The following is an 11,785-nucleotide window of genomic DNA, read 5'->3' as shown; positions in this document are numbered from 1 at the left end:
GGCTATTATTCTTGCAAGGCGTCTGGGGTTTGGCATGAAGGGTATGATACACAAGGAAATATGGGCGGACAGGGAGTTTTACTGGACACAACTTGAAAAGCAGCCCGGGCACAAGACACGAGCTGCGTGGCGACGCGAAACAAGAAAGAAAGCCTCAGCGGCAGCCTCGCGGCATGTGGCGCGCGTTGGCATCGAGCGTTTGGGAAACGCAGCCCGCCATGGCTTTTGGCGGGACTCGATTTCCTTGGGCAACGATTCGCAAGTGCCTCGTCTCGCTGTACACTCGTTTTGCACTATGAACAAGGACTGCGGTGGCCGTGGCGGTGAAGGAGATGCACTGGCCAAGGTCTAATGAGCAGGAGGAAGCGGCGAAAGACGTAGGGCGGCGGTGTGTGACGTGAAATGTACAGGGGCGATGTAGCTATGGAGTAGGGAGGGTGGCATGGAGTAAACGAAACGGATGAGCGTCGCTGCAAAAGCGTCATTGTATAGACTGGCTTGTGAATGCGTGTCATGCTTGAAGATGAGTTGTCTAGTGATGGTAGATGGAGGATCTGCGTGGCAGTGACGAGACAGGCAGCACCACATCACACGTGGCCGATGACAACGAGTGCGGTGATAAAACCGACAATTCGAGCCCGGCGCCGGTGGTGGCGACGAAGCGGAGAGGGTCTGTCAGATTTTGACGACGAAGTGAGGCGAGGCGTCGGATGGAGACTGTGAGGGGGGCGTGGAGTGATGAGTGACCGGCCGACACGGAGGTGGTTCGTTTTTGGGGCAACGGACGTCAGCTTGATGCTGTGCACGGGTGGAAAATTCTCTCTACATTCGTTCGTTTGCGCAAAGAAAGGGTGTACAATGCACGGAGTGCGGTACAACGCGACGAGGACGACGACGAGGACGAAGTCTCAATCTATTTACGTGCAGAGTTTTGGGGGCCGTGTGTCGGTGAGAGGGCCTCCATAATAGGTAGACGTGGGGAGTGCGGCCAGGGACGGGCGGTTTCCGGCTGTCGAGTGATGGCGGCAGCAAGCGAGCAAAGCGCGAGTGCCGAGGTAATGCAATGCCTGGATGAGGCGCGCCAAAAAGGCGAGAAACAGTCGATACAAGGTCTTGGATGTGGGATGTTGGATGTTGGCTGTAGGAGGTATGTGGTGGAGTGGGAGGGGAGGGAGGGGAGGGAGGGAGGAACAGGGGACTTGTGTGGTTGCTGTGTCGAACGTGCATGTGTAGAGAGAGGTACGGAGTCTGTAGTTGACCATCGCTGGTGGTGATGTGTGCCCGGTGATCCCTTGTTGGTGTTGGGAGCTACGAAGTACAGTATGCATACAGTAGGGTATGGTAGATGTGAGGGTGAGTGTCGGCTCCTCTTCTGGGGTGGCCCGAAAGAACATTGCGTAGAAATCGACCCCCTCGATGGGTATAGATAGGGCCGTCAGCGCTTGTCGAGTGCACCGGACCCGCCCAGGGAATTAAAATAGTCGGAAGAATTGGATGTGGTGGTGAGGTCGCCTTGGATGGAGGAAAACGGAAGCCGAGCAGCGGACCGCTTCAAGGACCGGTTCGAACTTGGGCCAGAGAGGTCAGCACCGGCGCCCCCAAGCAGGGCTCTGGGTTGGTTTCAGCGGCATGGAACAGCTGTGGGAACCTTCCGGCACCACCGGATGCGGCGCCCCAGGCAGCCAACAGCAGCGGGCTCCCGCCTGAGGTGCCCGCCTACGTTAGTACTCGGTACCCGTGGAATGGAATCAAACGACCCCGCAGCCCGACATCGGGGGGCCGGTTGTGCCAGCGCCGCCTGTTGGACCCCTCGGGCATCCATCCATCCACCCACCCAAACCCACGCGTTCAGACGGTACGAGTCACACAGTCCACTCCAGCCCAGTCCGTTCCGCTTCATCAGGGTCAGGGTCCAGTTTTGGCGGCGTGCGTGCGTGCGTGCGTGGCGGGGGGCGCAACTTGATTCTTCTTTCTTTCTCTGCTTCCCAGCCGTCGTCACTCGCCATCATCCAGTCCACCTCTTTACGCCAATTCCATTTCCCCAGGGGTTGAACAGTTGACCTTGTTGCTTGCGACTGTTCTCGCACCTTACACGAGCGGCTACTACGTCGATTGGACACGTGCGGATCCAAGCTCCTCCTACCCGCCGTCGCATCCCGCCGTTGGTGCAACACCACCATCGTCGTCGGCTTCACCATCTTCATCATCACCACCACCACCACCACCACACCGCGACACACACACTCGTTCGCCATGGCTGCCTTCCCTCCGCCTCCCGTCAACACCATTGACTGGTCGAATGTCGGCTTCCGCGTTCGCGAAGGTGCGTTGGCCGTCTCTTGCCGCCTCCACCGCGGGAAACAACGGCAGCAGCACCGCTAACTGATCCCTCTTCCCCAACAGTCAACGGCCACATCGAGTCGACCTACTCCAAGGCCACGGGCGAGTGGACGCCCCTGCGCTTCGTCGCCGACCCCTACATTCGCATCCACGGCATGGCGCCCGCCCTCAACTACGGCCAGCAGGCCTACGAGGGCCTCAAGGCCTTCCGCGGCCCCGGCGACGGCGACATCGCCATCTTCCGCCCCGACCGCAACGCTGTCCGCATGCAGCACTCGGCAGACGTCGCCTCCATGCCCCGCGTCCCCGAGAAGATGTTCCTCGACGCCTGCCGCGCCGCCGTCGCTCTCAATGCCACCTTCGTGCCCCCCCACGAGACGGGCGCTGCCCTCTACGTCCGCCCCCAGCTCTACGGCTCCAGCGCCCAGCTCGGCCTGACCGCCCCCGAAGAGTACACCTTCTGCGTCTTCGTCATCCCCACGGGCGTCTACCACGGCTCCCACCCCGTCAAGGCCCTCATCCTCGACGACTTTGACCGCGCTGCCCCCAACGGCACCGGCAATGCCAAGATCGGCGGCAACTACGCCCCCGTCCTGCGCTGGAGCGACAAGGCCGGCAAGGACGGCTATGGCATCACCTTGCATCTCGACAGCGCCCGCCACGAGGATGTGGACGAGTTCAGCACCAGCGGCTTCATCGGCATCGCTGACAAGGGCCAAGGCGACGTCACCCTCGTCGTCCCCGACTCTACCTCTGTCATCGACAGCGTCACCAGCGACAGCGTCCTGCAGATTGCCCGGAGCTGGGGCTGGAAGACGGAGAAGCGCCCCATCAAGTACGGCGAGCTGCCCGCCTTCACCGAGGTCGTCGCCGCCGGCACCGCCGCCGCGTTGGTGCCCATCCGCTCCATCACCCGCCGCAAGCAGCACCAGGGCGCCGCCACATTACCCGCCGGCCCGCGCGTGACGGCCGATGCCGAGTCTGAGACGGTTACATACATGCCGGACGCACAGGAGGAGGCCGGCCCCGCGTGCGTGAAGCTGCTCACGCAGCTCAAGGCCATCCAGCTGGGCAAGACCAAGGATGAGTTCGGCTGGCGGTTCCTGGTCTCCGAGGCCGACGGCAAGGTCGCCGGCACGGAGAAGAAGAACGGCAACGGCGTGGAGCAGACGGTGGATCAGCTGGACTAGATGTTTCCGAGGTCCGGTTGGGTTGACCTGATGCCCAAGTCTGTTAGTTGCCTCGTTCGCGTGAGGCTAAAAGAACGTATCGGGGGGCCAAGCGATTGGAGAGAGGGGTTTAACTATATCCAAAACTGTTGAAGGATGTTGACGAGCGGCCTGCTTATACGGCACTGTTGTGATGATATGGGTGAGAAAAGCAGTGGAAAGTGTAGCCTCTTGTCATTCAGACGCTGCTGGGCGCGCCCCACGTATCGTATATTTTGGTTTGTCGTCTGGACAAATATGTACAGGAAGTCTTGCTCGCTCGCTCGCTTGCAGGGCAGCTTTACGAGTCATATAAAAGCCGCCGCCCACGCCGTGTCAGGCATCGTCGTCCATGTACATGACACACACCAGGTCCCCGCCCGCCACGCGCGTGGGCACCGAGCATATATAAAAAAGTCATACACACAGAATCGGGCCCGAGGGCCACGCGCTGGTGGCTCGGTCGCTCGGTCGCTTTTAGAAGAGCTTGTACTTGCCGATGGCCTGGGTGAAGCCGTCGTCGATGGGCTTGATGAGGCCCTGAGCAATGGCCTGGAGTTCCTTGGGGACCTTTTCGACGACCTTGGCGGAAAAGTCCTTTGTGGCCTTTTGCTGCTGCTCGAGGTTGAGGAGGATGATGGGGCTGACGACGAGGAGCTTGTCGAACTTTGGTTTGGCGGCGATGATGGCGGTGAGGGTCTTGTTGACCTCCTTGGCGAGGTCGCCGGTGGCGCCGGCGAGCTCGAGGGCCTCGGGGGTGGTGAGGGGCTGGGAGGACGAGGCCGTCTTGGTTCCCTTTTTGATGTCGTCGAGGAGGTGGAGGGAGCCGATGGCGATGGGCAGGACGCCGAGGATGTCGCCCCTGAAGGCGGCGGCGTGGTTGCCGAGGTCGACGGTGTCGGCCTTGATGGTGTTCATGGCGGAGACGATGGCCTTGCCGTCGGCGAGGGCGGTGGCGGCGAGGGCGACGCCCGAGAGGAGGATGTTGGAGACGAGCATCTTGTGTGTGTGTGTAGGAGGGCTGCTGTGGAGTGAGTTGAGAAGAGTTGAGTGAGTGAAGCCGACCGACGATGCTGATCGACAAGGGTGGGCGAGGCGAGGACGAGGATGGAGCGAACAAAGATATACGCACTCACTCGCCTAGGACCTCGCGAGGGATCGTCGGTCGGGCCGTGCTTTATATATACCAGACGTGTGTGTCCCTACGGGCCCCAGCCAGCAGTCAGTCCCAGCGGGAAGACGTCGACCACAACAAGTCACTAATAAGGGGATGATGGATCGTCGTCATCTTCCTTGGTGCGTACTACCACCCGCCCGGCCCCCCCTCCTCGCCCACCCCCGCGGTCGGCTCGGCCACCGCCCTGCGGGCAGGCCTGCGGGTTGATGCATCCCGAACCTTTGAGACCTTGCCGGATTGGGGCCCCTCGTCCGGGGGGGGGATGGGATCATGGCGCCATGTCATGTGTGTGAGTGGCTGGATGGATGGAGAACTGAACGGCCGGGGGATTACTAGGATGGGTGGTTGCGAGAGAGTGAGAGCGATGCGATCCGGGTGGCCCGCTGCGACTTGGCGGCCATGTGCCGACTCGACTCGACTCGACTCGTGGGTAATCCCTCCGTCTGGTCTTGTCCGGGGTTGGTTCGCCTTGCTTTCCACCGTGCGGAGAGCGGGCGGGCCAATTGTCCACGCATGCTGGGTACGTACATACGTATGACGGTGTGCAATTGGGGCCTACCATGTACCGTGCGTGCGTGCGCTGCGACGCAATTATGTACATGTGAAGCGCAAATGCCGTGCTGCACGTCCTGCATGGCCAAAAGGTACGCGCACCCAAGAACCTGCAACGCCGTTTCCTCCGAGACTGGTCCCCTTTCTGTCCCTACCAACTCTTTGCCCGTCTCTCCCCCACTAACGGAAGGACGGCCAGGACAGCTGAAAGAAAAGGTGGGAGGGGGGGTTCCTCGGGTGCCTGAGTGAGCCGAACGGCCAAATGTCAGTCAAGCAAGCAAGCAAGCAAAGCCGGCGAGCGACATTGTCCAATCGCGCCTCACCCCCCAAACGGGGTGCCGAGTGGACATGGGACACCAACGCGGCAGTGTATTCGCTGATCGCGCCAGGCCAGGGTAGGGGAAAGAACAATAACGGCGCCAGCCCAGCCAAGCGAGCGATGGTGATGAGGCCAGGCAGGGCCCTTCTGCTAGCGTGGTGTGGGGGATCTGGGGTAGCATTGGCATCATCAGCAGCAGCCGCAGCAGTGATTACTAGCACGGAGTAAGTTAGTAGTAGCACATGGTGGAGGGGGGGAGGAAAACGAGCCGCGGCAGTCGAACGTGCTGTTACGGTGCCGTGGGCTGGTTCGTTCTTCTTTCATGTGCCCGTGCCATGTGGAGAAGGAATGCGGCACGGACGTTGTGGTGGCGTCGACGGAGGAGGAGCCTCACTCTGACCATGAATCAATCCCATTTGCTGGAGAAGCCAGGCCGCTGCTTCTTTTCTGTTCTGTTCATCTGGTCATGCCTTGTGGCTGGCTTTTCTCCTTGCCGGCTCGGCGGCGCGCTGCTGGGCAGGGGCAGGCACGTTGAAAGCGCCGTGATGAAAATGTATAACTACCTTACCCTTGGAGGCTGTTTCGAGGCCCTTGTGCTTCGAGATGACGCTTACGGCGGGCTGACATTCATTCATAGAGTGGTTGGTTTGAGAGGTGCTGTCCCTTGTGCATGAGCCGAATCTCCTGGGCCACGATCGCGTGCGAGGCATGTGAATGGGGGGAACAAACACCGAGCAGCAGGGACCAGACGTTGTCGACCAGGGCAAGTCTCCGAACCCACCCGCTGCGCTCGACGTTGCATTGGGGACCGGGGAACCGAGCGGGAAGCGGCCATCTTGTGTGTACTAGACCTAGTATTACATCGTATGATGACGGAGCGCTTGTTGACTCGCTTCACGACAATCGTCACCCCGCAGCTCATCCATCAGCCCCGCTGAGTGAGTGGCCCAGCTATCTGATGCTTCACGACGGCCGTTGTGCAGACGTCGTTTTGACGTTCGACCTTGTTTTTATTTTTATTTTTTTGTTGCGACACAAATCTAATAAGCCGGATCGCCCAAGCACCTGGGCCAGTCACATCCGGCACGTTAGACAATACAATGGAGGAACGCCTTCAGGAGGGAGGGAGGGGACCCGCGGCCCAAAGCAAAGCAGGAAAACGGAGATCCGGGGCCGCGCCGCCCGAAGTCTGACACGCGGGGTGGCTGGTGCACCTGTTGGCGCCACCACCAGACGACGGCGAGGGATGGGCGACACGACCACGCGCGATTCTTTCTTGCTTGGAAAGAGGCGAAGGAGGACGTTTTTGCGTCTATCCGAGGGATGTTAGTGCCTCGCTCACGTTCTCATGTGCCGGACCGGACGGCTCCAGCTCTAGGTTCTCTCCCCTTGCTGTTCCTTGCCTACTTTGCCCCGCAAAGCCCAACGCGTCCGCATCTCCCGGGGGGTGAGGCAGGGCCTCGATGCGGCAGCTGCTACGTGTAGACGGACTACACACACACAAGGCAAGAGCAGTGGTGGTGGCGGTAGTAGTGCTACTTATTACAAAGCCTTTGCCTGCAGCAGCCCTGTTGTTCCGTACTAGCTCTAACCCGCACCTTGGCAGCGCCCTGCGTGGCAAGCTTCGGTTCGACGTCGCTCGGACTATGTAGTACCTGTTATCCGGCCGGGGTTTCTGGAGCATTGGCGTGGAAGGATGATGGTGGATGGTGGACGGGGGCGGGCCACCACGGCCGATGCCGTTTTCCTGCCTTGCGTGGGCCCCCGTGGGTAAGGTGCATTTCGATGCCACGGCGGGGAAAAGCACCCTGGTCTCTGACGAGCCGTTCGTTCTTGAACCAGTTTGCGCGCCGCGGCAGGCAGGGCAGCTTGGTGGTGCTTCTCGTTGCCGAGGCGTGCGTGCGGCGCGAGGACGGACTTGATACTTGTGAGAGCGAGCGCACTGGGCCATGGCTCAGTACGTTAGTAGCCATACTAATAATAAGGGTCGGTTGGGTTGCAAGTGGTGGTGCAGCGCGCGCCGAGTCTGAATCTGCGGGGATACAAGAGTCAAGAATGACGTGGAAAATAAGAAACCGGCGTTAAGGCTTCAAGATGCGTAGCTGCATGAACTCCGCGACGCGCCGGTAGAGCCTATTTCGACTAGGTAAAGAGATGACTAGGGATGACCAGGGGGGTCTGCGGGCCAGGGCAGCTTCAAAGTGCGCGCGGCCGCCTCCAGTCCGCTGGATGGCGTCCAATCGGATGGCTCGTCATCACGGGAGTGCCTGGTTCGATTCAAGATTCGCTGCGAGCTTGGAGAGCCCTGTGGATTTTCGTCCTTGAGAGTGGGTGTCGTTGGTGGGTGTTCTTTGTCCTCTGACAATGTGGCGCAACGTCGCTGCAGCTCCGGACGTGCGCCCCCAGGGTTTCGGCTCCGGATGACGGACCGGGAGAGGCGGACGGACGGCGACGGAGCTGTGGGGCCGGGCGGCCCGCTCCGAGGGGCGCCGCCGAAAGGAATTGAACGGTAGAGGCGATTCTATCTTACAGTGAGAGATTGGTCAAAGGCGTTGGTCTGGCGGATTGGACATGTGGAGTTGTGCGCATGTTCAAAGAGAATCGAGGCCCGCGTCTGCTTCGCCATGTCTTTGTCACTGGCAGGTACCCGTCCATGACTATAACAGGGCACGCACTTTATCCGTACAACGCGCAGACGCGAGTAATGATGAACCAATTGTAAGCTGTTGTATGGTTGAACGCACCACAGCTAGCAATGCGTCTTTGACGGCGTCTCTTTCAGACATGGTTGCCCGTGCCGGCGTGTAGCTGTGCTCCCGTTGAGCGACGCGGGTCGTTCTCCCGAACAGCTTCATGACGAATTCGTACATTCAGGACATCGAGAATCAACAGCACAAGACATTTCAGATATAAATGACCACCCGAAGCTCCCACGATGTTGTCTCTGCCTCTTCTGCACCATCGCTCATTCTCACACCAACACGACCATCCTCCGGGTCACACTTCCGGTTGTCCAGCCATCACCGCGCCATCACCACACTTCCTCTCCTTATCACTCATCGAAAAAGGTACGATCGTTATCATCCCCGCGCGTGCTCTCACCCCCTCGCAGAACCCCCCCAAGCCCCATGTGTTACTTCGAGCTGCAGCTCCTCTTCTGCCCCTGCGACAAGGGCGTGGCGTGCGTTATGAAGCACATGGGCACCAAGGTCGTGCGCGGGCGAATCGTGCACATGGTCGGCAGGACGTGGTGTCCCCAGGAACAGGCATTCCTGCCGCGCACAGTCGCCAAACCCTGCCAGGAAGTCATGGCCAAGGGCGCCGTCCTGGGCCAGAGGGAGTGCCCCAAGTCCCCACCCGACGGCGAGTTCGACGTCACCACCAACTACGTGGCGGAGACTAAGTGTAAGGACTGCACGGTCAGGTGCATCGAGCTGCGCAAGAGCGAGCGGTTGGCGGCGCGGAATGCGCGAAAGACGTCCGGCGGCGCGGCGGGAGCGGAGCCGAAGACGGCTGGGAAGGCGTAGGGAGTAGTCTTTGCGCGGCGCAGGATGTTTTGAGGGGGGCTGGCTTGAGGCCGTGTGTATGTACCTTGGACGTTTGGCGTGTTGTTGTGAATTAAAGAGCTTGCGATGGTGCTCATATTCTGGACGGGGTGAGTGGAAGCCACTCAAGTGATGAAGTTGTGTCGTAAATACATACCTTTGTCGTCAGACAAAGGATGAAGAGTTCGTGCTATAATCGCGATGCTAGCCGCCCTGTGTATGGTGCAGCGAGTGAGCTAGGGGGTGAACGATGTGTCCCTTGAGTACTGACCACTCGTCGTGTTTGACGGATGGTACAGTTGACCAGACTGTAGCACGGTAGTATGACTCTACTGGCAAGAAGCACAACGAGTCGAACGGTTGTGAGTACGGATCTTGGACCCCGGGGCGCTTCGTCACTTGACGGGGGACTATAATCCGATGGCTCGTTAATGCGCGCCTCGCCATCTTCCAGACAACATGGTCATATCTGGCCACGTTGGGCATTGATATGAGATATCCGATCGTCTATGACGACGTCGTACGAAGTACCCCAGCAAGCCTGGAGATGTGCGCTTGGATCTTCAGGGTGCCTGCCTGTTCCGCACATGCCCCGAAGACGGTACATCAGCCGCCAGATGTAATCGCCCGCATGTCGACTTTGTTACTTCGTAATCATCAGTCTTGAAAAGCTGTTCAAATGCTTATGAGTATTACCGCTAACCTCTGCCTTTCATGATGGCGTCTAACAAACACAAAAGCGCTGCGTTGGTGCTATGTTAAGTATCTCAGTTACGTTGGGTTTTCCTTGATCTTGATCGCCATGCCGTTCAATGCGTCGCGCGAAGGCATCGCACAACAGTATCATTAAACCGTTTGGAGACTGTATCGGACTCCTCCTTGAATTCCATTCCCTGCTGAAATTAACGTGCATCGTGATACTCGGGGCTCACGGGCGATATGTGCCGACATTCGCATGCCTGAGCTCTTGGACATTGCGGTCAATAAGCCGCGGCTGGCTGCTGGTTGCCGAATTGAGAGGTGAAAAGGGGACCTGGTGATACCTTACCGGCTTAGCAGCTCGCAAGTTACGCAAGCCTCGCTCTGACGATCCCGGTGCATGGGGTGTTTGATGGCGCCCTGGGAAGCCGCCGGCCCCTAGTCTCCATTTTGGCAATTCAATTTATGGTGATAACTTGGACTAGATTACATGTACTTGAACCCCTTATTCCGACACAAGAGTTCGAATATCCCAACGTTTTTGTCGCGCATGTCGTCGCATCGTGTCGCAGTTTTGATGTCCCACCACATTCGAACCAAGTGAATTAAGCCGTGATATCGACAAGCTTACTGGGACAGAATACTCCCGCTCAAGGTGAGCGCGATATGGGTCAAGCCCTTCAAGTTGTAAAGGATCCAGTGCGTTGAGGGCGACGGGACCGCTGGTCGACCCTGGGACGTCTGGTAGTCCCCCGGCCGCGGGTAGTCCGACTCCCTCCGGCCCTCACGGGCCTCGGCCGTGGCCCTTGAGGCCCCTCTGGGCCAGGTGGGCCTGGGGGGCTTTGGAGGCCAGGTGGGCCTTGGACGCCTCGGGGGCCGTCGAGGCCTCGGGGGCCTTGGAGGCCTAGGGAGCCTGCGTTGCCTGGGGGGCCTGGGAGGCCTCGAGGACCCGGCTGGCCCTCTGGCCCCCTGGGGCCTGGGGAACCTGGGGCGCCTGGAGCGCCTGGAGCTCCCGGGGCCCCTGCGGGGCCCGGCAAAGCTATAACTCCATTAGAGACTCGACCGCTGGGTATAGATATGCCATTAGATTCATTGCTGGCAGATGTTATTGAGTCCTTTTGCCAGTAGGCGTAGACAACGCGAATGATGACCAGCAAGCCGATGACAAGAGGGATTGTTTGGCCGGCTGAATCTAGAGAAGCCATATTCGGGATCCGATTCCAGCGTATTGTGAGCTCTGACGCGGCGATGATTACCGTGCCGACTGCGAGTTCCGACGCGCTATAGAGACTTCGTAATAAAACCGCCCTTGACTTTATTAGTTTCCCTGTGGCGGTGGTGGGCGACTTGAGAGGGCAGCGTACTTATCTTTCGCGCCGCGAGATGCGTGTCCGTTGCTGGTGGCGCTACTCGTGCTTTCGCAGTCGCCTTCAGTACTATCAGGGAGGTCCTCCATTAATGTATCCGTGCCCTTGTGTTTGAGAATCTTGCGAGGTTTCGCCAGCACAATATAAGACGATGCGGCTATGAGAAGTAGACATGAGTATAGTAATAAGTTGACTGCACGGAATGGCGTGTTGTCCAATGGTATTTTGGCGAAGATGAAGCCGTAAATGGGGCAGTCTGCAGTTCCCTCGCTGGTCGCAGTTGCCCAGAACCATATTTGAAAAGAAGATACCGCAATGAGAAGCAAGTAGTTCAACTGATTGTCGAAGGTGCTCGGCTCTATAGACCGCCACCGGGTGGGATCAAGAATAGGATTGAAGCGGGTAAGGATTCGCCATAACCAAAGCGGTACGAGAAATAGGAATGATCCAAAACAGAGCAGAAGCACGATGTAGATGTCGATTGGCTCAATTGTCGCTCGTGATATCTGAATGATGATGGCGAGAAACTCGGCAACAACAAAAGACGTATTAGCGTATCGGATGGCAGCGTTTTCGCC

At 58.9% G+C, this 11,785-nt stretch overlaps 4 protein-coding genes across 4 annotated transcripts; 3 read left to right on the top strand and 1 right to left on the bottom strand.

Annotated features, from left to right (window-relative positions):
• Positions 1-34: 34 nt before the first annotated feature.
• Positions 35-352, top strand: JDV02_003512 (uncharacterized protein; the record flags this gene model as incomplete). The annotated part of the gene is made up of 1 exon (XM_047984643.1): positions 35-352. One exon carries the CDS (start codon positions 35-37, stop codon positions 350-352), a length of 318 nt encoding a protein of 105 aa, XP_047840617.1.
• A 1,901-nt stretch (positions 353-2,253) lies between these two features.
• Positions 2,254-3,530, top strand: JDV02_003511 (Branched-chain-amino-acid transaminase; the record flags this gene model as incomplete). The annotated part of the gene is made up of 2 exons (XM_047984642.1): positions 2,254-2,323; positions 2,404-3,530. 2 exons carry the CDS (start codon positions 2,254-2,256, stop codon positions 3,528-3,530), a joined length of 1,197 nt encoding a protein of 398 aa, XP_047840616.1.
• A 258-nt stretch (positions 3,531-3,788) lies between these two features.
• On the bottom strand, positions 3,789-4,539 carry JDV02_003510 (uncharacterized protein). Its single transcript, XM_047984641.1, has one exon. It carries the CDS (start codon positions 4,464-4,466, stop codon positions 4,026-4,028), a length of 441 nt encoding a protein of 146 aa, XP_047840615.1. The 5' UTR covers positions 4,467-4,539; the 3' UTR covers positions 3,789-4,025.
• A 4,185-nt stretch (positions 4,540-8,724) lies between these two features.
• On the top strand, positions 8,725-9,123 carry JDV02_003509 (uncharacterized protein; the record flags this gene model as incomplete). The annotated part of the gene is made up of 1 exon (XM_047984640.1): positions 8,725-9,123. One exon carries the CDS (start codon positions 8,725-8,727, stop codon positions 9,121-9,123), a length of 399 nt encoding a protein of 132 aa, XP_047840614.1.
• Between the last annotated feature and the right edge of the window lie 2,662 nt (positions 9,124-11,785).

Source organism: Purpureocillium takamizusanense, chromosome 2 (genome assembly GCF_022605165.1).
Source record: "Purpureocillium takamizusanense chromosome 2, complete sequence".
Lineage (NCBI taxonomy): Eukaryota > Fungi > Ascomycota > Sordariomycetes > Hypocreales > Ophiocordycipitaceae > Purpureocillium > Purpureocillium takamizusanense.
The sequence above is the reverse complement of the archived record's forward strand: the minus strand, read 5'-3'. Positions and strand labels throughout refer to the sequence as shown.

Coding starts and splice junctions, on each gene's coding strand:
- JDV02_003510 (XM_047984641.1), bottom strand. CDS start 4,466: ATGAACACCATCAAGGCCGACACCGTCGACCTCGGCAACCACGCCGCC.